This window comes from Tenrec ecaudatus, chromosome 7, assembly GCF_050624435.1.
Source record: "Tenrec ecaudatus isolate mTenEca1 chromosome 7, mTenEca1.hap1, whole genome shotgun sequence".
NCBI lineage: Eukaryota > Metazoa > Chordata > Mammalia > Afrosoricida > Tenrecidae > Tenrec > Tenrec ecaudatus.
In genome coordinates this window covers 63,121,488-63,145,744 of record NC_134536.1, presented here as the reverse complement: position 1 = coordinate 63,145,744, position 24,257 = coordinate 63,121,488, and the positions used below count along the sequence as shown (strand labels likewise).

The window sequence follows — 24,257 nt, the reverse complement described above, 5'->3', positions numbered from 1 at the left end:
GAGAATGATTGGGGCAGGGAATGTATGGATGTGCTTTATATAATTGATGTATGTATATGTATGGATGGTGATAAGAGTTGTATGAGTCCCTAATAAAATGTAAAAAAAGAAAAAAAAAAGAGAAGTTGTCCCAAATAGAGAGGAATGAGATAATAACCTTAAATCAATTGCAGAAAATCTCTAAAATTTCAGACCACTGGACAGACCATTTACAAGGTCCAGATACTAGGTTGTGTTGTGGTTTTTGCTGCCAAGAAAGTATAAGGTTTGCACTTTCTTAGAATGATGTGGTCAAAGTAAACTCCATTAGTCCACTTTAATGGCCTTCCAACCATACTGGAGGATGTTTCTGTGACCTTTTAAACCGATGTTACTTTTTTTTCTTTTTGTATTCCAATAAAACTTTATGTACACATAAAAAAAACCATATATATAAAAAGTTTTTCAGCGATAAGACTCCAACAGCAATACTAAAATGGATGGCCTAAAGACATTTGTTTCATTTTATATCAAGTCTTTACAACCTAAATAATATACTTTTAAACTCTTCTGCCGTACTACTTTGGATAACGCTGACTTATCCAAGACAGAACACGTGGCCCCATAGCCCCACTTGGCCGACTGAGTGTAAAGAACACCAGTCAGTCCCGGGGGGAAAGACTGGTGGGGACCTCTCTTTTCTTGCCCCTTGGTTTGGGGGCAGAGATCACAGAGCGCGCAATGGCTTTGGTCACGGCGCCCGGGATCTCCAGAGACAGCACGAAGATGAGCTACAGCCTTCCTCAGTGTGGAAATAAGGCCATGGCTTCCTTAGAAGCTGTGAGGCCAGGGGCAGGAAGTTATGCTCCATCATGTCCTCCTATCCACGCATGCCCCTGGCTCTTACTTTCAACTGCTACCCACTCTGCTAGACAGCTCACATTTCAGGTTTATTTAAAGAAAAACAAAGCCCTCACTGTCACTGAGTTGATGCATGGTGAGCCTATAGGACGTGGTAGAACGTGAGTTTCCAAGACTCTCTCTCTACGCAAGTAGGAAGCCCCCAAGACTCTCTCTCTACGCAAGTAGGAAGCCCCACCTTTCTCCAGCAGAGCAGCTGGTGGTTTTGAACTGTTGACCTTGCAATTAGCAGCCCAATATGTAACCACTACACCAGGAGTCCCGATCTAGGAAACAAATTCCTATTAAATGTATCCTTACCATTATTATAGGGCACTTTTTTTCCCTCTGTAAAAGACTACAAGGATACTGTGCTACCCAGCATCCAGGAATGAACTACATTCATTGTATTTAGTTTGTTGCCGTATCGCTACTTCTGTAGTGCAGGTTCTTGATTCTAAAAGGATCACACCTAGGGAATAGGAAGCCTAACACAGGAAACGCCATAGGGCTGAGGAGGAAAAGCAGGAAATGCTGGATGATTTACTGAGCATGTAAGGCCCTTTCAGCATCATTAAACTTCCCTGTTGATCAACAGCTCATCTTCATGGATCATTAAAAAACAGACAATTCTGAGGAAGAGCAAAGGAACACAGATCAAGGTTATGGCCTCATCATTAAACAACAAAAACCACTCACTGCTATGGAGTCAATTGACTCATGGCGACCCTGTACGACAGGGCAGAACTTGTCCCTGTGGGCTTCTGAGACTCACTCTTAACAGGAAGGAGTAGAAAGCCTCATCTTTCTCCCGAGCAGTAGCTTGCGGTTTCAAACCGGGCCTGGCCACTATGCGAGGACAACTGTCCAGCATATACAGCTGTCACCCAGTAAGCAAACAGGGCAGCCTCTGAGTAAGTCCATAAGCGTTGGGGCAGTGAATTATTTGATGTGGTTTCTAGTCAAAATCTCTACCACCGAATGACCTTCTCTTGCGTGGGCCTGGCTCAGAAGGTGGGGGAAGGCACCAATGGCCAATACTCACAGGTGAATCCTGGCAGGATATGTTGTGCGCGCCCTCGGAGACGCCATAGGAGGAACACATCCTTTAGGCCCCGCCTCGGGCTGTTGGCCGATTTCCCCGGCTTCAGCACAGCAGTTTGGAGCGATAGGACACTTAGTACACATTCCACCTCCACCTCCACCTGCTTGGGGCCAATCTGTTCAACTTTCCCGACGGAGATCGTTACGGCGTGAAACTGGGATACCAGTGCCCGCTCTCATGAATAGCTTTCACCGTGGGTCAAAGCAGCTCCACCGCTGCTCCTCGCTCGTGGTGCATTTCTGTTCCATCAAGAAACCAAAGCTTGCGCATTCTATGAAGTCCTCTTTTTCCCAAACCACAGTTTTCAGTGAGTCAGGATCATTGCCGTGAGCGCCCATCTTCTGGCCCCAATCGAACTAGCAATTTCCTTCATGAAAAGGAACAACACTGGGCCCAAATGCCCCCCCTTTCCACTCTGCTCTCCCACTCCACCGCGTCTGGCTCCAACCCCTGCCTCCTCCCCTTAGAGCTCTCCCTTACATCCCAGGGTTCTGCAGGGCACTACCAGGGCCACCCAGAATGAGCAGCGTAAAGGACAATGGCCCAGGTCTTGTGGGTGCCGGTAAATCTCAATCCAAGTTCAGACGTCTGTCAGGAGGATCCTCCTTACCCCCAGGGTCATGGAAGCAAGGGAAATCAGAGGTGAGAACCAGCCACAGAGCTGAAGGCTGGGCTCTTGCCGGTAGTGAGCTGCTCCCTTGTGCGGCTGCTTCGCCGAGGGCTCGTTTTATAAGCAGGATGGTGCACCCACCGTAGCCTGTGCACAATTTACTCACAGGCGAATCCTATTAGTGTCTTCCCTCACCTTCGTACCCAGACCCTTACAGGAAAAGGTCATTTGGTGGGAGTTATAGAGACTTTGGTTAGCTAAAAAACCACTTAAATAATTCACTGCCCCTACTCTACGTCTGACCCAGCAAGAGAACTCTGTGTGAAAAGCTAAGCATGTCCTCCGGCCTCCAGAGCCTCTATCCTCACAGCCAGTGTGAAGGCAGGCTTCCAGTTTTCTCTAGGCTGCGTGCATACCGCAGCCTCTCCCTACGCTCGCCTGCTTCTGCACCGTCCTAAACATTCCTTGCCAAAAAATGTAGAAGGATTATGTCAGACGCCTTTTAAAAAGTCCTGCAGGCTTGGCTTCCTCTTGGATAAAATCTAACTCCTGGGTTCCAAATGAGCAGTAAGCCATCACCTGGCCGCCTCAACCTTTCTGTACTGGAACTCTATGGGGCTTGGCGGTGCGGTGGGCTAGGCATTCGTGGCGCTATCAGCCGCAGGTGGGTGGCTTGAACCCTGGAGAAAGGTGAAGCTGTCTCCTTCTGTAACATTTGAAAGTCTTAGAAATCCAAAAGGCCAGGACTACTTCACCCTAAAAGGTCACGATGAATCAGAATGGACTTGGTGGCAGTTCAGTTTGTTGGTGAGTTTTCAGACCTTTCTTTCTTATGTGGAGAACTTCCCACAGGGCCTCACCACCTTCTCCAGATTCCAAAGGAGCCAGACTCTTGCTATGACAGGCGAGATGTGAGGACATGACCTCCTTGTTGGGTTTACCAGGTGCTCCTGCCTGGGAGGCATGATCTATAAAGAGGGGGGCAAAGGTCCACAGAGAGCTGAGGGGTGACTCACAATGAAAGGAGCAACACAAACCCAGGGCCAGTAGCGCCCGTGCCAGCATTCCAGCTGCTCATGCCTAGGGTGTGATAGGACATGTTCTCCTAATTTCAAGCTTTTCTTGGCTCTCACCTGTTTCCCAAAGCAGGTGCTCCTACTTTCCTGGGAATTGTTACATAACCAACAACCTTTAAAAAAATCATTTCATTGGGGTCCCGCGTTTGGCGGGACAGTCCCGATTTTTAACAATTTTTCCCGTGTCCCACGGCGTTTTGAAAAAGTCCCGATTTTTGGAAAGAATGCACGACAAGCTAGGGTATGTGGTTTTCGGCTGCCGTGTGGCTATTTTGCCAGGATATGAGTTTTATCAATGGTGTTCCGCTGGTGTCCCACTTTACCAATGTTAAAATCTGGTTACCTTAGGCTTGTATAACTCATCACAATCCATCTATCAAGCACATTTGTACATTTGTTGCCATCATCATTCTCAAAACATTTGCTTTCTGCTTGAGCCCTTGGTATCAGCTCATTCCCCCCTCCCCATTCCCCAACCAATATCCTTTTAATGTGCCGTTTTTGCCCTACATGAGCCCAACCAATTTGGTATTGTTGGCACCAAGACTCTTAACCAATACCCTCATTGTGCCAGCCTCATTTCCCACTACAGTTGGCCTCTCTGTCTTCCCTTGCCATGCTCCACATACTCCCAGACCGCTGCTCCTTTGGAAATGAACTGCTTCGGCACATCAATTCCAGCCCCTCCCCACAGAGTATGTAGTACTTCCGACGTGTGTTGCTTTACAAGCAAACACCACTGAACACTTCCTTTGCTTTGGGTTGTTTGTGGCCTTGGTGAAACTGGGAGGAAGAGACAAGGTCTGTGTCTTTGCCCAGCTCAGATTCCTGTAAGGGGTCACCCTATGGGCACAGGCCACTTTTTGGAGCCCAGGGTCGTTTGTTCAACAATGAGATTCCTGAGCAAAATATCTAAGGACTTTGACCTCTGCGGCCACCCCATGCGGGTGCCTCTTGACCGCTGGGACCTCTTGCATCATGAGTGGAAACCTTCTCACTGCCCCAGCGTGTCTAGTCCTGCTCTCACCAGCTGTGTCATTCTCCTCAGTCACAAAGTCCAGTTTCTGATTGACTGGTTAAGATCAAAAGGGCAACACGGAGCCCAGGACAGAGGGTTAGGAACGGAAGCAGGAAACCCCGGGAGGAAGTGGGGTCCATGATGGTACATTGCAGGGATTGCAATGGATGAATTGAAACAAAAATGTACATCAACTGAATGTGAAACGGATGATCTTGGTAAACCTTCACCTACATCACAATAAAAACGGGGTGTGGGGGAGTGCATTCTCTTAGGACAAAAGCTCTCACCTAGGTGATGGGATGGAATAGGTGAATACATTTCATATTAAAGGTGAATGCATGATAAACTTAATGTTCTCCATGAGAACCTTTATATTTTAAGATGAATGAGAGTGTGTCAATCATAATGGAGGTAGGGATATTCTCCTGCAAAATAAACTTGGCTTTACACACCGCCAGGCCAAACCTTGCCACACTCCAAGCCTTTGCAAATAGGTCACAAGGTCACTGAGGGCTGAAACCTGAGTCTCCCGGTCATTTGGAACCATTGCGTTAGGTTATCATTAAGCCTAAAAACCAAACTCACTGCCATCAAGTCGATGCTGACCCATAGGGACAGCCCACCAGGGATATCACTAATGAGTGCTTAATCACCACAAATGATCCAGGAGCCCGTGGTTTAATTAAAAGTTTTAAAAATCCATGTTAACTTGCCTTGGTATCTTTCAGGAATTTGGTGGAATAATCCAGAGTCAGTGCCTCATAGAGCGCAGGGGGCTTCACGTCGAGGATGCTCCACACCTGGTGCGCCCATCTCTGCAGCTGCAGGGCACCGCCCAGGAACTGGTCGTTCACGAAGCACATCACGAAGGAGGAGTACTCCCAGGTGTCGCCGCCCAGCTCCTGCAGAAAGAGGGCCAGGACCCAGGAAAACAGAGCATGAGGACAGGAAGAGGCAAACACGAGACATGTTTGCCCGCAAGTCAGGGCCTGACATCCACACGAGGATTTCACTTATCTGTTCCATAAAATCTCTCAAAATAATATTTGTCTTTTATAGAGAGCCGTCTTTTTATAATTAGTTAATTAATTATTTATAAATCATTTTATTAGGGGCTCATACAACTCTTTTTTTTCATACAACTCTTTATCACAATCCATATATACATAAATTGTGTAAAGCACATTTGTACATTCATTGCCCTCATCATTCTCAAACCATTTGCTCTCCACCTAAGCCCCTGGCATCCGCTCCTCATTTTCCCCTCCCTCTCCACTCCCACCTCCCTCATGAACCCTTGATAATTTATAAATTATTGTTTTGTCATATCTTACACTGTCCGACATCTCCCCACTTACTTTTCTGTTGTCCGTCCCCCAGGGAGGAGGTCACATGCAGATCCTTGTAATCAGTTCCCCCTTTCCAACCCACCCTCCATCTTCCCTCCCAGTATCACCACTCACACCACTGGTCCTGAGGGGATCATCCGCCCTGGATTCCCTGTGCTTCCAGTTCCTATCTGTACCAGTGTACATCTTCTGGTCTAGCCGGATTTGTAAGGTAAAATTAGGATCATAATAGTGGGGGGAGGGGGGGTATGCATTTAGGAACTAGAGGAAAGTTGTATGTTTCATCGTTGCTACATTGCACCCTGACTGGCTTGCCTCCTCCCCGTGACCCTTCTGTAAGGGGATGTCCAGTGGCCTACATGGGCTTTGGGTACCCACTCCTCACTATCCCCCTCATTCTGATGATGCCTGATACATGATCCCTTCGACACCTTGTGATCGCACAGGCTGGTGTGCTTCTTCTATGTAGACTTTGTTGCTTCTGAACTAGATGGCCACTTGTTTACCTTCATGCCTTTAAGACCCCAGACGCTACATCTTTTGATAGGCTGGCACCATCAGCTTTCTTCACCACATTTGCTTATGCACCCACTTTGTCTTCAGCAGTTGTGTCGGGAAGGTGAGCATCATAGAATGGCAGTTTAATAGAATAACGTATTCTTGCATAAGGGAGTACTGGAGTGGAGGCCCAATGTCCATCTGCTGCCTTAATACTAAAACTATAAATATATGCGCATAGATCTATTTCCCCAACCTCATATATAAATATATTTACATATGGACATGCCTTTATTTAGATGAAAGCTGTCTTTTACAATTCTGTTCTCAGAAATAATTTACTTTAATGTAGAATGACCATAACATCCAAATCCAAACTGATGGCCACTGAATTGACTCCCCCTCATGGTGTTGCCCACGTGTGTCAGAGCGGAACCATGCTCTACAGGGTTTCCGTGGCCGTGCTTTTTCCTGGGCAGACTGCCAGGTGTTTCTCCTGTTGTAAGCCCAGTACTTAACTGCCTGCAACAGCCAAGGTCATGAGAATTACAATACGATGCAACAATTCCACTCTTCAAACCGAACTCACTGTGACCAAGTGAATACTGATGCCCAGCGACTGTAGCTAGACTCCTGAGTATATGCAAGAGAACCAGAAACAGGGGCAGTTACTTGAATATGAATCTGCACTGCAGCACTATGCTATACAATAGCCAAGCGGTGAAAACAACTTCAATGGCCAACAATGGATGAGGAGATAAGCACATTGTGGTTTATCCACACAATGAATAATGGAATGAATATGACTCAGCCAAATGGGAAAGGAAGTTCTGATTCACGCCTGGAGAACCCTGAAACCAGCAGGCTGAGTGAAATAAGTCTGACACAAAAGGACAAATGTGGTAGGACCCTCCCTCAATGCCATCGAGTCAATGTCGACTCACAGCGACCCTCTAGGACAGGGTAGAACCGCCCCCTGTGGGTTTTCAGAGAATAGAATGCTTTATGGGAGTAGAAAGCCTCTTCTTTCTCTCACAGAGAGACTGGTGGTCTTGAACTGCCCAATGAGGAACCCACATGCCACCAGGGCTTCTAAGGTGATATGACCCAGTGACATAAACAAATCTGGAATCGGCAATGTATAGAGCTCAAGCTTGATGAATGATTACCAGGGGTAACTGGGGAGGGGAAAACGGGGGGTCATCGCTCACCGGGCACTGAGTTTCTGCGGGGAAAATCTGGGAATGGTTCACAAGCTGAATGTCATTCATGGCTTTGAATTATATATGCAAGAAACATTTCAATGGCAACTTTTTTAATAAGTCATTTTATTGGGAGTTCTGACAGTTCTTATAACAATCCATACATCAATTGTATCAAACACATTTGTACGTATGTTGCCAGCGTTTTCAAAACCTTTTCTTTATGCTTACATCCTTGGTATCAGCTCTTCTTTCTGCCCTCCCTCCCCATCCAACAATGGCAACTGTAAAGAGGGACAGTCTCAGAAACCCAAAGGGGGAGTTCTACCCTACCCTATAGGGTGGCTACCAGTTCAAATTGATTTGATGGTGTTGAGTTTGGAGGGGTTTTTTTTTTAATACTTAGAAAGGGTATGGATTCTGAGTCCCATGTGGTTTATAATGTAAAGGATACAAGGGGATGCTTTTTTAATAGGAGGACGACCAGGGTGAAGTGAATTAGTGTTTTCATCTACATAGCACAGACGTTCAACCTCCTAAATACCCAGTGTACGGTCCTACTTACCAGCCCTGGCAAAACTATGAAAATGTGAGACAGCAGTTCTCAAAGGTTGACAGGCAACAAAATCTCTGGAAGGCCCATTGAAAAACAGACTCCTGCCTAAGCTTACATTCTGGGTATTTTGATCAAAGACTCTATAGAAGAAACCTGATCAAAATGGGAGGGTGGGTAAGGGATGCAGACAGAATTACAAATTGCCATGGAATCCAGATGTCCTGGAGCTATTGAAGTTGTATTAACCTCTGTACTGAGATCATCTATAAACCTTAAATTTACCCTGATATCTTCTTAAAGTCAACAACAGTTTAGCTTACCTAGTAAAGAAGATCTGTCTTGAGTTGTGCTCTCCTAAGAATTAGTGATATGGTATAAAATTGACAACAACAACTTGAAAGACTAGATTGGAAACTTAGGAACCAGTAAATTTACAATAACAGGGAAGGAACAATTTAGAAAGGGTGATGGCCTCAACCCAAGTCCTCCCTGGACACAAGAACACTTTGTTCTAATAACCTGGCATCCTCACCTTCCCGACGCGATCAGTGAAGACAAATGGGTGCATAAGCAAATGTGGTGAAGAAAGCTGATGGTGCCCAGCTATCAAAAGAGATAGTGTCTGGGGTCTTAAAGGCTTGAAGGTGAACAAGCGGTCATCTAGCTCAGAAGCAAAAAAGCCCACATGGAAGAAGCACACTGGCCAGTGCGATCACGAGGTGCCAAGGGACCAGGTATAAGGCATCATGCAAAAAAAAAAAGATATAAGTGTGTGTATGTATGTGTATATGTGTGTATATGTATATATGTATATATACCATATTAAATGAAGGGGGAAGTGCAGAGTGGAGACCCAAGGCCCAAGTGTTGGCCAATGGAGATCCCCTCATAGAGGGGTTTAGGAGAGGAGATGGGTTAATTAGGGTGCGAGGTAGTACCGATGAAGAACACAGTTTTCCCCCAGATCCTGGATGCTTCCTCCCCCCAACTACCATGATCCGAATTCTACCTTGCAGGGCTGGATAGGGCAGAGGGTGTACACTGGTACATATGAAGGCTGGAGGCACAGGGAATCCAGGGTGGATGATACCTTCAGGACCAAGGGTGTGAGGGGCGATGCTGGGAGAGTGGAGGGTGAGTGGGTTGGAAAGGGGGTACTGATTACAAGGATCCACATGTGACCTCTTCCCTGGGAGAGGGACAGCAGAGAAGGGGGGGAAGGGAGACTCCGGATAGGGCAAGATATGACAAAATAACGATGTATAAATTACCAAGGGCACATGAGGGAGCGGGGAAAGGGGAGGGAGGGGAAAAAAAAAGAGGACCTGATGCAAGGGGCTTAAGTGGAGAGCAAATGCTTTGAGAATGATTAGGGCAGGGAATGTATGGATGTGCTTTATACAATTGATGTATGTTTATGTATGGATTGGGATAAGAGTTGTATGAGTCCCTAATAAAATGTAAAAAAAGAAAAGAGGAGAAAAAAATGATTAGGGCAAAGACTGTACAGATGTGCTTTATACAATTGATGTATGTATATGTATGAACTGTGATAAGAATTGTATGAGCCCCAATAAATTGTTAAAAAATAAAATAAAGAGGAATCTGAGAAGAAAAAAAAAGGGTGCATAAGCAAAAGTGGTGAAGAAAGCTGATGGTGACCGGCTATGAAAAGATATAGTGTCTGGGGTCTTAAAGGCTTGAAGAGAAACAAGTGGCCATCTAGCTCAGAAGCAACAAAGCCCACATGGAAGAAGCACACCAGTCTCTGTGATCATGATGAGTCAATGGGTTCAGGTATCAGGCACCAAACATCCAGAACAAAAAATCATATCAATGTAAATGAGGGGGAACACAGAGTGGAGATTCAAAGTCCATCTGTAGACAATTGGACATCCCCTTAGAGAAGGGTCACAGGAAGAGACAAGCCAGTCAGGATGCAGTATGACACCGACGGCACATACAGCTTTCCTCTAGTTCCTTAATGCTTCCTCTCCCCCACTATCATGACCCCAATTCTATCTTACAACTCTGGTCAGACCAGAGCATGCACACTGGTACAGATAAGAGCTTACAACACAGGGAATCCAGGACAGATAAACCTCTCAGGACCAATAATGAGTAGTGATACCAGGACAGTAGGGAGAAGGTGGGGGGCAGGGGGGAAAGGGGCAACTGATCACAATGCTCAACATATAATACCCCCCAGGGGGATGAGCAACAGAAAAGTGGGTGAAGGGAGACAGTGGTTGGGGTGAGACATGAAAAAAATAGTAATTTATAAATTATCAAGAGTCCATGAGGGAGGGGAAAAATGAGGAGCTGATACTCAAGGGCTCAAGCAGAAAGAAAATGTTTGGAAAGGGATGATGGCAACAAATGTACAGTTGTGCTTGACACAGTGTAGGTATGTATGGATTGTGGTAAGAGCTATAAGAGCACCCAATAAAATTATTTTAAAATAATTAAAAATTTAAAAATCCTAACAACAGACTCAAACATGCCAGTGATTGTGAGGATGACTCAGGACCCGGAAGCTTTTTGTTCAGTTACAATGGGTCACCATGAATCATAAAAAGGAAAGATGGGTGAGAATAATTTAATCAATATCACTGAACTGTATACGCAGACGTTGCTGAATGAAACAAATGAAAAAGTATGCAAATTGTGTTAGTTCAGGTTGACTAGAGAAACAAATTCAGTGACGCGCATATATGTGTGGGAGAACTTCATATCAAAGAGCAATTATATATTAAGAAACAACGCAGTCCAGATCAAGTCCATAAGCTCAATATTAGCCCATATGCTCGATACTAGTCCATAAAGTCTTCTTTAGACTCATGCAGTCATGCAATAATGCCAAGTACAGGAAGATCACAGACCAGTGGGTGGAAAGTCTTGTAGATCCAGTGGCAGAGGAAGCATCTCAGCTAGTGTGGATCTCCACGTGGCTCTTCCAGCTCCATCAGTGTCTCCATGTGGCATTTCCACAGCAATGTGAAGCAGAGGCAGAATGTGTGTCCTGCCTCCAAGGAGGAAGACAGGCGGTCCCAGAATCCTCAGGAGAAGGCCATGCCCGCAGAGAGGCCTCCTTGGCTATCACCTGATTCACAGGCTAGACCCCACCCCTTCACTCAGGTTGACAGAGTATATAATTGCCACACATATACAATACACATGGTTGAGGCCAGCCTGGTTTCTGATTCAGAGGTGCGACCTGAGAATTTGCATTTATACTACTACCACCCCAGGAGGTACTGATGCTGTTGATGTAGGCCTGCACTCTAGAAACATGGGCTTGGGGAACTGGTCGCCTTCAACTCGACTGCTTGCTCCATTCCTGGCTCCTGCCTCGGGATATTTAATAATTTATTGTTCAATTCCCCCAAACCAGGTCCCAGGGAGAGAGGGGATTTGTTTGTGCTGATTGATAATCACTGCTACAACTTTTGGTTTAATACTCCCTGGACTGTTTACATGGATCAAGTTTATCATAGTTTATGAGGTGCCCCGGTGGCACAGTGGTTACGCCTTGGGCTGCTAACTGCAAGTTCAAAACCACTTGCCACTCCTTTGGAGAAAGATGAGGTTTTCTGCTCCCCAAAGAGGACAGTTCTATGCTGTCCTACAGGGTTACTCTGAGTCGGAATGGGCCAGATGGCAGTGAGTTTGAGTTTCTGAAGAGCCTAAAAAAGGGTGTTGCGCTGGGGCACTGGAAGGAAGTTCCACTTAACTCTGAGGCTGAAGACACTAGTGCACATGCCTTCTGGGTGCCTCTCTATACCTGAGGACACCATCTCACCCCTCTGTAAGAGACTGGGACCTGATGGCTTCTAGGGCTTTCCAGTGCTAAGAGTATGATGCTTGAAACAAGCCCACCCCAAAGGCTCAATGCCATCCCTCATGGCTGGCACTGCATTCTGCTAAGACCTAGTTAACTGGGTCAGCTCAGACCTAGTTAACTGGGTCACTGAGACCTCAAGGTGCTCACAAGGATTACATAAAATGCAATTCTTTTATTGGCAGTCCAAAGACTTACTGAAAAGAAAGGCAAGGTTAAGGTGATGAGTGGCCAGAGGTTTGAGTTGGGCAGGGAAGGAAGGAAGAATAAGAAATACGTGAGAAAGCGGCTTTAGTGATGAATTGGAAACCCTTATTCAGGCCCCATGAGAAAGACAGGGGGGAGAGAAGGTAACTACACAAAAGCCTCAGGGGAAGCCACAAACCCATCCAGAAGGACGTGTAAGGAAGGTGGGTGCAATTCTGGAAGGCAGCATAGGTTTTATGGCCAACACTCAGCCAGAAACCTTGGAGGCTCCCTGGGGTAAACATGGGGCTGCTCATAATCCCAAGGTTGACAGTTCAAACCCACCCATTGCTCCATGGCAGATGAGCGTGACCGCTGCTGCAAAGATTGGCAGTCTGAGTAACGCCATGGAGTGGTACTGTGTCCAGCCCTGGTGGTGGAGTGATTACGTGTTACACTGTGATCTGCATGGTCAGCAGTTCGAGACCACCAGCAGCTCTGCTGGGCATTCTAAGCCCATCACTGGTTACCCTCTCAGAAACCCACAGGTCACTGTGAGTCAGCATTGACTCAATGGCAGTGAGTTTGGTTTCGGAACAGTGTTGTTGATTTGGAGTCGACTTGATGCCAGTGGTGAGTTTAATCTGTGTGAGACTAAAAGGACAGTAGGAAATCTCAAGCATAGGTAGGAGCTTCGGGGATAGTGAGTCTAAATGAATGGAGGTTAAACAAGCAGAGAGGAAGTAGTAAGAGTGCCGACACAATGTGGAGAATGTACCCGAAGTCATTAGCAAATACGCACAGGAATTGTTACAAGCTGTCACCAAAACCAAAATAACAATGGTTACTACAAACAGGGAAGCTGGAGTCCCCCATCTGGTTTTGCAACCTCATTTCCACCACTTCTTTGTGCTTGCTATTTCAAACTTCCAGTCTGGGTTTCCTCATCTGTAGTAAAATGAGGGTAATAAAACCTAAATTACAGTGGGGTTGTCCTGACAGTGACTGAACTATTTGCCTTAAAGTGTCCCAGTTTTAAGACTGATGTCCCCACAGCCTTCATGCATTCCATTTCACTTTTGACCACCTCCAATTTTCCTAAATTCACACATTGCACACTCCAAGTCCTGATCATGAGAAGATTTCTGCAGCTGCTTCTCCATACCCTGAGTCATGTATCAGCAAATGAAGATCCCAAGGGTCCACACCAACAAGCTTTACCAGACTCACATCACCATGGCAACTCCCCTCCAAGGAATCTCCTCTTCAGTCCCCTTTTGATGGCCCTCAGACCTGACGGCCCATGTGCTGGCAGTATCTCCGACAATGTTCTGCTTTAGGTATTTGAAAACACTTCAAAGCTATGCAAGTGGTTTTCAAAGGTTTCTTCTTCACAGTCCGTGTCATTGTCCTTAGTCTGGAAGCTTCACTGAAGCCTGTTCCTTTTGCGTGACCCAGCTGGCATTTGAACTACCACTGACAGGGAACTGCCAGGAGTTCCGGCTGGATTCAGAAGAGGACGTGAACAAGGGATATCATTGCTGATGTCAGCTGGGTCTTGGTCAAAGCAGAGAATACCAGAAAGATGTTTACTTGTCATTCATTGACTGCTCAAAGGCATTCAACTGTGTGGACCATAAGAAACTGTGGATCACCTTGAGGGGATGGGAATTCCAGAACACTTCATTATGCTCATGAGGAATTTGGACATGGATCAAGAGGCAGTTAGGTGAACAGAACAAGGAAATGCTGCACAGTTTTAAATCAGGAAAGGTATTTGTCAGGGTTACATCCTCTCACCATACTTGTTCAATCTACATGCTGAGCAAATCATCAGAGAAGCTGGATTATATGAAGAAGAGTGCAAATTCAGATTGGAGGAAGGCCTATTAGCAGCCTGCCATCTGCAGATGACACAAGCTGCTGGCTAAAAGTGAGGGGGAACATCAAGGATTAGAGCCGTCAGTATGTCTTACAACTCAATGTATGGAAGACCCAAATCCTCACAACTGGACCAGTAGGCAACATCATGCTAAGTGGAGAAAAGCTTGAAGTTGTCAAGGATTGTTTTCTTACTTGCACCCACACTCCTGGAAGCAGTAGTCAAGAAATCAACAGACGTATCGCATTAGGTAAATCTTTAGAGTACTGGAGAACAAAGAAGTCACTTTGAGGACTAAGGTGCGCCTGGCCCACGTCATGGTCTTCTCCATGGCATCATACCATGTGAAGACTGGACACTGAGTAAGGAAGACTGCAGAAGATGAGATGTAGTTGAGTGGATGTGCTGACTGGAGACTATTGGAAGTCCCATGGACCGCTAAGAGGACAAGCCCGTCTGTACTGGAAGAAGTACAACCAGAGTGCTCCTTAGAGGCATGGATGGCAAGACTTCGTCTTGTGAATTTCAGACATATTGTCAGGAGAGACCAGTCCCTGAAGGTCATTGTGGTAGTTACACAATTTCATGTCAATGTGATAAAAGAATGATGGGGTACTGTCAATCAAGTCACAGCCAGATGACCACTTCTTATGAGTGTGAACTTTTCATGAGGATTCTGGGAACTCTCTCTCTTGATTCTGCCGTCAGAAGAGGGGGTCGGGGGGCACACTCTCTCTCTGCTATGTCATCCTGTTGTCAAGCCACATGGAGCCAGGCTGATGGCAGCTAGAGTCCTGGAGATGCTTCCACCGCCACTGGATCCACAAGACTTTCTATCCATTGACCTGTGATCTACCTGTATTCGGCATCAAACCTACCTATTAAACCATGTGAGTCTGAAGAGTAATTTATGGACTAATATCAGACATATGGCTAATATCGGACTTAAGGACTTGATCTGAACTGGGCTGAGATGTTTTCTTAACATAAAATTGCTCTTTGATATAAAGCTTAAACACATAGGATTGTCTCTAGATTGGTTTCCTCTAGTCAACCTGGTATAACAAAGTCATCATGTTTGATAAAGTGAAAGAGCAGCGACAAAGAGAACACCTTCAATGAGATGGACTGACACAGTGGCTGCATCGATAGGCTCAGGCAGAGAAGCAATTGTGAGGCTGCCACAGGCCTGGGCGGGGTTTCTTTCTGTTGTGCATAGGGTCGCTAGGAGTCGGAGCCACCTCGATGGTACTAACAACAACATCATCCCCACGTCCTGAGAAACTCCTCAGACCCTGGCACCCCCAAAGGCCTGGTCACCCTAATTGTTTTAAAGATTTCAATATAGATGTACATAAATATGCATATGACCATGTATGCATGTGCATCAAAAACGCATACACAAACACATATTTATGTCTACACACACACAGACACATATGTGCAATTGAAAGCGTCACTGGCATACAGTAGCAGTTGTCACTGAGCTCTGGCGATGCTGTGTACAGAGCAGAGATGCTCCACAAGGTGTTCAAGGCTGCGCTCTTTCAGAAGCAGGTCATCAGGCCTGTCTTCTGAGGTGTCTCTGGGTGGATTTGAACCACCGACCTTTGGGCTAGTAGTCAAGCACTTAGCCTTTGCTGTCACGGGGCACCTGGCACATAAGCGTCTGTGGTTGTTCTATTTGCATTTCAATGAACACGCGCTGTGACTCTGAAAAGGATATGACAACACATGGCATTCTGGATTGCCAGGTCCCTAGGGGACTGAACCGCTAACTTCAAGGTGAGCGGTGCTAGCTCCTCAGCAGCACTGTGAAGAGAAGGCCTGGGGATCAGCTTCCATTAGATGGAGCCAAGAACCGGTCCCCAAACAAAGCTCTGAAGGCAAAAGGGGGTAAGAACAAAGGCCAAAGGGAGGCGGGAGCCCAGGAAGAAGTGAGAAGCCTGTTGACCCAGTGAGGGAATCATAACTAAAGTTAGGAAACAGAGAAAAAATGGCCGAAAGAAAAAAATCATTTGCTCTGTAAACTTTCATCTGAACCACAGTAAATAACAAACAAATAGATTTTAAGAGAGAAAAGATGCCAGAGAACAAAACCACAGGGAGCAGCTCTCCACTGTAACCCCTGGGGTTCCTGAATCAGAAGTGACTTGACTGGAAGCAACACCAGCGATGACGTTGTCCACCGGGCCTCTCACACCGCAGTCCGGTCAGCAGGGGGAAGCGGCTCAGGACACCTAATCGCAGGAGCACAGGACATCCTTGTGCGATCGAGTCCAGACCAGCTGAAACTGCCTGGGTACACGGATATTGGAGTTTGTCAGCCACGGGGCAGAGAAACCAGGTTGTGCAGAGAAACCGAGGCGGGGCTCTCTAGGGGAACAGGCCAGGGATAACAAGCAGGAGGCAGATCCCTCCACCAGCCCCCCAACAAACTGGGACCCTGCTGAGGCAGGCTGCACCGCAGTCCTCTGCATACGCTCCAGGCAGCACCACGGAGTGGATCAGGGCCGGCACCAGGAGGAAATACGTCTGCCACCCCCGACTAGCTCTGCTCGCCCTGGGTTCGGAGGTTCGCCAAGGACACCGGTGGAGGGAGAAGTCAGAGAAGCAGCGAGGAGATGGCTACCCTGTGGGTGGGATCGGGGTGCCCAGTATCGAGAGCTCTCCTAGGGAACAGGTTTCCACCAGCCCTCCTGCCAGAGCAGCTTTACACACCGCCAACAGCCTCAAGCGTAAGAGTCAGGCAGGGTGCCAGCCCACAGTAACGTAGGGGCCAGGCTGTGGCAGGCGACTGATGAGTGACAGGCAGCAAAGAGCCATAAGCATCCACAGTGCTAAATACATAGCACGGAGTGAGTCCAACCCTTCCCTTTATCACTGGCTTTCCCCAAGGAAATCCTCTCTCTCTCTCTCTCTCTCTCTCTCTCTCTCTCTCTCTCTCTCTCTCTCTCTCTCTCTCTCTGTTCTTTTTAAAGAATCAGTCTGATAAAATGATTGAAATACTTGAGAGATGATATATAGTTTTCAAAAATATGATTTAGTCACACTAAAATGGTCCCTCCCATTTTCTCATATCAGTGCAAAGGTAAATAATTCAGACAAAGTGTTGCTCTTCGATCATATCGTCCAGGCCCCAAGTCCCCGTTACCCGTTTTTTCTCCTGCAGATATTGGTCCCACGCAAACTCCTGCAGAGGAACTACTATCGGATCTTCAAACTTTGATGGATAAGTCATCTTCAGACTCTAGGTTTTAAAATAAAACGACCATTTCAGAATAAGTTCTCTTTCAAAGCTTTGCTTTCATTTTATTTATTTTGTTTCTTTTTGGAGGAGGTTTCCCCCAAGCGGGATGTATCTCCCCATTCCCAGAGAGCCCATGCTGAGCGCTGTAAGGCAGTCCTCCCTGGTCTATAGTGGCACTCTGTCCATTTTGGCTCCTCTGCTACAGGGTAAAGGAGCGGCCAGCAGTGTAATGGGTTACATGCTAGACTGCTAACCACAGGGCAGGAGGAAAAAGTCTAGCTAGTCTGTGGGAGAAAGTTGAGGCTTTCTACTCCCGCAAAGAGTTACAGTCCTGGAAACCCACAGGGCAGTTACAGCCTGTCTTACATGGTTGTTATAATTCGGAATTGCCTCACTGACAGTGGGTTTGTTTGTCTTTTGTTTCATCCAGTAGGAGCTCCTTGAAGATAAGGATTCTAAATCTTCCCAAGTTCCCACCTAGCACACAGTAGGCACCTAATGGACTATCCATCCAACTCACTGCCATCAAGTCAACTCCCACTCCTAGTGACACAGGGTTTCTGAGACTGTAGATCTTTACAGGCGCAGACAGCCTCTTCTTTCTCCTACAGAGCAACTGATGGGTTTGAACAGCTTTCCTTGTGGTTAGCAGCCCAACACCTAATCCACAGCACCACCAGGATACCCATTCCTAGCAACTGAATAAACAAATGTAAAAATAAATGCTTTATAACAGTATATGACCCTCCGTATCCTTTTAGGGTTAGTTTTTCCTTAAACTCTTGTTGCATAGAATGACAGATATTTTACTTGTAACAAAAATTAATACATTATTGCTTTTATTCTCTGACAAATAGAGAATGCCAAAACAGATGTAGTTGTATTTCTTTGGGGGGCGGGATAGATACTGAATATGCACAGAAATATTAAATAAGTTCAGGTTTAGCTATTGGGTATGTTTTGAGTTAAATCAGAGAAAAATCTTAGCTGACTGGTGATCCCTATCCATAAAAAAGAAAAAGAAAATTCTGACTTCTGATATTAGCTAGCCCTCACCTCCTCTCATGGGCCCTTCCCGGCAGTTTGAGCCTATCAGCCACCATGGAAGGAAGATGAGGCTCTGCTCCAGTGGAGATGTACAGCCTCAGAAGCCCAGGGGTAGCTCTACTCAGTCCTTCTGGGTCATGACAGAAATAGTAAATGCAAACTGAGTTTATATTAACATGCTTTCATCTTTCAGCAGTTACACTAGGCAAAGCCCGAAGAAAGGAAAACTTAGCATTATTATTGATATATGGCTTGCTTGACGTGGGTGTTCTCCGCAGCAAGGGCTGGCAAGTCATGGCCAGTAAATCACATCTGGCATGTTGCCTATTTTTTATAAGGCCCTCAAGCTACGACTTGGTTTTCACAAATTTGAATGTTTGAAGAAAATAAAAAATAATCATATTTCATGTCATTATGAAAGATATATGTAAATCAAATTTCAGTGTCCATAATAAACTTTTAAGGAGCCCTAGTAGTGCTATGAGTTAGGCTTTGGGTTATTATCCACAAGGTTCAAATCTACCAGCTGCTTCTTAGGAGAAAGAGGAGGTTGAGGTTTAGGGAAGGGAGGGGTAAGAAATGGGGAGCTGCTATCAGGGGCTCAAGTGGGAAGAGAATGCTTTGAGAATGATGATGGCAGCCTATGTGCAAATATGCTTGACACAATGGAGGAATGTATGGATAGGGATGAGCTGTAAGAGCCTCCAATAAAAGTATTTGAAAATAAAAAAAAGAGGAGGTTGCAGTTCCTATTAAAGTTTACAGACTCAGACACCTACGTAGGATGCCTCCGAGTCAGAATCAACTCGCGGGCTCTGGGTGTGATTTACTAACCTTTAATTGGACATGGGCATTCATTTCCATGTGGTCTATTGCTGGGTTCACATTATAATGACCAAGTATGGCCCAAAGGGCTAATATATTTACTATTTTGTCCTTTAGAGAAAAAGTTTGTCACTACCTCCCTTGCAGTATGGAGTCGACATGGAGAAATGTGTCCTTAGAAAAGGAGTCAAGTAAAACAGGAACAAAAACATCCCTCAAAAGCATCAGACACAACTGTTGCCATGACACTTTGCAGACTCTGCCGGCCAAGCTTAGACAATTCACCACCCTCCTTTGAAGGCGCCCTGTACTGGTTTCACAGACTTCTCGTCACTTGTCCTTCGTGTCATGGAACACTTACCTATTTCACAAATGATCTAATTTGCTGATCTGATGAAATTACACCCGGCAGGGATTTCCTAATGTTTTCAAATTCATGTATTCAGGGAAGCTTTTGTGTCATATGGACCGCAGGCGGTACTGGGAGATGCAAACCTAGCCCTGGAGACAAGCTTAGCATTAGCTCAGACCAGACAGTGAGCTGAAGTCTACATGTCAACACTCCATGTATTTCGTGGATTTGTCTTTCAGCATGTTGGAAGCGTGCTGCGCACACTTTGACTGGCCTGAGCAAATTCTTAAGTTTCTGATGTAAAGTATGTTCCCCAACCCCGCCTCTGTCTCTCTCATCCCTGTTCGGATGCTCCAAGAAATCCATAAGGCATCTAATTTGATTGGAATGCAGTGATTGCTATAGAGCATTTAAAGACCTTTTCGGATCAACAACAACAACAAAAATCACACGAGGGAGGAATTTGTAAAACGTCATTATCTATACCTTGGTAACACTTAAAAAATTTTTTTATGGTATGACTTTTTCTTGTCCATCTGTATCATGACTTTGGAAAGAAATAAAAACAATCTACAATTACAAATCATATGGAATCAAATGAGTGCAGAATGTAAGGTAGAGGAAGGAATTCGCGCAGACAGATTCTTAAGGCCGCTTTCACACAGGTCTGCTTTTAAAGGTCGCCTTATGGAAGCACCAGGAAGCCGAACGCCCACGCGGGACCCCGGAGATGGGGTCTCCCAGAGAACACCCAACTGGGCCAGCGGGGCGTGGGGGCAGTGAGATCCCCGCCGAGACCCGAAGCGGGAGGGCCGGTACCTCAGCCGTGCTCTTGGCAATCTGGAAGCTAGAGCTCTTGAAGAGCCCCACCACCTTCAGCTGCAGCGGCTGCCCGGGCGGAGGCCGCTGCACGCACTGGTTTGGCTTCGGGCGGCAAGGCTGGGGGCTCGCCATGGCTGCGGCGGGCGCAGAGCCTGGAGTACAAACACCGCGCGTCGCCGGGGCAACCGCACGGCCCCGCCCCCGCCGCTCGCAGGGGGCGGGGCTGGGGGCGGGGCTTGGGGGCAGCCTCGGCGCGGCCTTTGCCTCCAAGTGGACGCCTGTTGCCTGTGAGCCGGGCTCGGGCTGCGGCTGGGGCGCGCGGGCTGCCGAGGCTCGGGGCGAGTTGCGAGGAACCCAGAGTCGGGGAGCCCAGCACCCTGCGGGCGTTCGCAGGCTCGGGATTCCCCCGGGCCCCGCGAGCGCCGGGCTTTCGCAGCAGATCATCTTTCCGGTTTGGCGGGCGGCCCGCGGCCAGTTAGTGGCCTAGAGGGCCAGTTGTCCGGGAGACGCGGGCGCCCGTCCCGGGACGCGCGCCCCCCAGGCCAGACTCGGGCGAAAGGAGGCCGCGTTGGAGCCCCGGCGCTGAGCTGCCCGGGGTCGGGGCGTGACATCCGGGCGCCGCCCCCGCCCGGGAACCTTGGGAACCGCGAGCCACCCCTGCAGTCCCCAGAGCGGCCCCGCCATGAAGCCCAACTTCTCCCTGAGACTGAGGGTTTTTAACCTCAACTGCTGGTGAGTGTGGCCAACGCGGGCGCTCTCGGGCACCCGGCAGCCAGAGCAAAGGGGGCCTGCCTGGCCTCCTGGCACGATCCTACACTGATCTAAGATCTTGGGGTGCAGTGGGGAGCCAGCACGGCCGAGGCTCAGCTCTGAGGGGCCTGCTGCCAGGGGGAGGGCAAAGCACCCCCAGTGGTCAGCTCCCCTGGACCTTCTGTCCTTCAGGAACATTCCCTACTGTAGCAAGGACCGGGTAGACCGCCTGAAGCGCTTGGGAGACTTTCTGAACGTTGAGAGCTTTGATCTGGCTCTGCTGGAAGAGGTAGGGTGGCCGGGCACTGGAATGGGACTGGGGCAAGGGAGGAGGGGCAGCGAGGGATGCACGAAGGGGCCCTCCTGACACCCTCACCCTTTCCCTCAGGTGTGGAGTGAGGAGGACTTCGAAACCCTAAGACAGAAGCTGTTGCCCACCTACCCAGGGGCACACTACTTCAGGAGGTGAGAAGGCTGCCCACCTGGAAGCCTGTTGTCAGACCAGGAGGCCCTTGGGTGAAGCAGCCATTCCCTCAGGTGCCTCCACCTCCTCCACCCCTCCTGGGTGGAGCAGGAAGAACTTCAGCCCATCTCAGCCTTATCAGGCCATCCCAATCTCCTACACAGGAGGTTTGTTCCTTGTTCCAGGGCTGGTCTCTGGGGAGAGAGAGAGGAGAGGGAGGGAGGAAGGCGGGGGCCCAGTATTTCTCTTCCTCTCTTTCCTGGCAATTAAGCAGGGCTTGACGGGTCAGCAGTTCGAAACCACCAGCCGCTCCTCTGGAGAAAATCGAGGCTTTCTACTTCCAGAAACAGCTCTTCTTAGAAACCCACAGGGGCAGTTCTACCCTGCCCTCTAGGGTCACTGTGGCATTGCAGTTAACTCGATGGCAGCGAGCTTGGCTTTTCGTTTTTCTTTTTTGACTTTCAGTGGAATAATTGGCAGTGGTCTTTGCGTCTTCTCCAAACACCCCATCCAGGAGCTCGCTCAGCATGTCTACACCCTCAATGGCTACCCCTACATGGTGAGCCTGACCTCTGACCTCCTATACCTCCTCTCTCACTTCCCAGCCTCCAGGAATGTAAAGTGGAGGGGGCGGCCCTCCTAGCCCTGCAGGGGATGGGCAGAGGTTGGGTAGCAGTGCCTTGAGTCCATGCTCCCTCCGACCCCCAGGTCCATCATGGCGACTGGTTCTGTGGGAAGGCTGTGGGGCTGCTGGTGCTTCATCTCAGTGGGCTGGTGGTCAATGCCTACGTGACTCACGTGAGTGCAGCAGTGCTGGGGCTGGGACAGGCCACCTGATCCTGAGGAGGAGAGCTGACACACCTTGGCTTGGGTGTGAGGTTGGGTGGGTGGGTGGGGCTCATAAAGTCACAGCAGGCCAGGCTCATCCGGAACATCATGTCGGGAACAGACACAAGCTTCAGACTCTGCCCCTGCCACTCAGTCTTATCTGTCATGATCTTGCTTTATCTTGCTCAGCTCCATGCAGAGTACGACAGACAGAGGGACATCTACCTAGCACATCGTGTGGCCCAAGCTTGGGAACTGGCCCAGTTCATCCAGTGTGTGAGCCTGGGCTTGACGGGGGAAGAGGGATGGGACCCAGGGGCTGAAGGGTGGCCAGGGCACCACTGATAGGCCAGAGCTGTGGATGGAGGACTTCCGGCCTCATCAACCTGGCTTCCTCCAGCCACACATCCAAAAAGGCAGACGTGATTCTGCTCTGTGGGGACCTCAACTTGCACCCGAAAGACCTGGGCTGCCGCCTCCTGAAGGAGTGGACAGGGCTGCAGGATGCCTACCTGGAGACCCAAGACTTCCAAGTGAGGCCCTGGCTCATTTACTCCCTCCCCCAGGAATGCCTCTACGTGTCATCCTGGCCTCCCACCCACTTTCTCTCACGCAAACCGTTGTGCACGCAGGGCTGTGAGGAAGGCTGCACGATGGTGCCCCAGAACTGCTACGTCAACCCGCAGGGGCTGCAGCCTTTCCCCTTCGGCATCCGCATCGACTACGTGCTGTACAAGGTCAGACTCCGCCCTTGTTGCTCCTCCACCACCGGGCACCCTCATCAGCCTGTGTGCTTCCTGTGTACCCGGACTGGTCCTGAGGCGGGGCAACCGAGAGCTGGCTCTAGGGGAAGTAGCCCTCCTGTGTAAGCTGCTCTCTGGCCCTCACTCTTCCTAGGCAGTTTCTAGGGTCTACGTCTCCTGCAAGACCCTCAAAACCACTACAGGCAATGACCCTCTCGGTGGCACCCCCCTCTCTGATCATGAGGCTCTCATGGCAACCCTGTGTGTGAGACACAGCCCCCCACAGGACAGCTCCAGCCCGGCCCGTGGTGAGTCCCTCCCACCCCCTATCCCTTCCCCTAAGCAAGCTCTCCTCTGCTTTCCCACTCAATACAGCCCCTGGACCCTGACCCCTTTTCTTGCCCCATCGCCCTGCCTTGTTCCAGAAACAGCAGAGACGTCGCCATTGGTCACGGTGCTAAAGGAGGCCTGCACAGAGCTGGGCCTGGGTCTAGCTCAAGCTCACTGGTGGTTGGCCTTCGCCAGCTGTGTGGTTGGCGGGGGGCTGCTGTTCCTGGTGTTGCTGTGCGCACTGGTGGCTGGCGGAGACAGCGGGCAAGTGGCCTCACTGCTTCTGGGCCCCAGTGTGGGCCTGGTGCTGGGGGCAGGCGCTGTCTACCTCTTCCACATGCAAGAAGCCAAAGGCTTGTGGAAGGCCCAAGCTGAGCTCCAGCATGTGCTGGGCAGGGCCTGGGATGCCCAGGACATGGGCTCTAGGCCTCGACCAGCCCAGCTCCTGAGGCAGCAGCTGGACGACAGAGCTGTAGAACAATAAAGCTTGATACTATTTCATGGCTCTGCCCTGGTTTTTGGAGGGGCAGTGACGGGCCAGGAGTCAGAGTGACTGCCCTAATATAGGCCACAAGGCTCCTACACATTATCTGTCCCCTCTCACTGCCATCGCCTGGTCAAAGAAAGCAGAGCCGCCCCTGT

The 24,257-nt window shown here is 48.5% G+C and overlaps 2 protein-coding genes across 2 annotated transcripts in view; one reads left to right on the top strand and one right to left on the bottom strand.

Moving 5' to 3' along the window:
* Nucleotides 1–20,633, bottom strand: part of PPIL6 (peptidylprolyl isomerase like 6) — a 38,568-nt gene extending 17,935 nt beyond the window's left edge. Inside the window, exons 1-3 of the mRNA XM_075553993.1 lie at nt 20,499–20,633; nt 17,360–17,455; nt 5,405–5,593 (exon numbers count right to left, since the gene is read on the bottom strand). Coding sequence (XP_075410108.1) covers nt 5,405–5,593; nt 17,360–17,455; nt 20,499–20,633 — 420 coding nt within the window. The remainder of the gene's footprint in view (nt 1–5,404; nt 5,594–17,359; nt 17,456–20,498) is intronic.
* A 119-nt stretch (nt 20,634–20,752) lies between these two features.
* On the top strand, nt 20,753–24,111 carry SMPD2 (sphingomyelin phosphodiesterase 2). The gene is made up of 10 exons (XM_075553992.1): nt 20,753–21,233; nt 21,444–21,540; nt 21,640–21,716; nt 22,180–22,273; nt 22,423–22,512; nt 22,732–22,814; nt 22,943–23,075; nt 23,175–23,279; nt 23,440–23,593; nt 23,711–24,111. Exons 1-10 carry the CDS (start codon nt 21,184–21,186, stop codon nt 24,097–24,099), a joined length of 1,272 nt encoding a protein of 423 aa, XP_075410107.1. The 5' UTR covers nt 20,753–21,183; the 3' UTR covers nt 24,100–24,111.
* The last annotated feature ends 146 nt before the right edge of the window (nt 24,112–24,257 follow it).

Bases quoted from the DNA above. Each gene is read 5' to 3' on its own strand.
- SMPD2 (XM_075553992.1), top strand. From the start codon at position 21,184: ATGAAGCCCAACTTCTCCCTGAGACTGAGGGTTTTTAACCTCAACTGC. The intron at 21,717-22,179 runs GTGAGAAGGCTG...TTTGACTTTCAG, and splicing joins GGGGCACACTACTTCAGGAG to TGGAATAATTGGCAGTGGTC. The intron at 23,076-23,174 runs GTGAGGCCCTGG...TTGTGCACGCAG, and splicing joins TGGAGACCCAAGACTTCCAA to GGCTGTGAGGAAGGCTGCAC.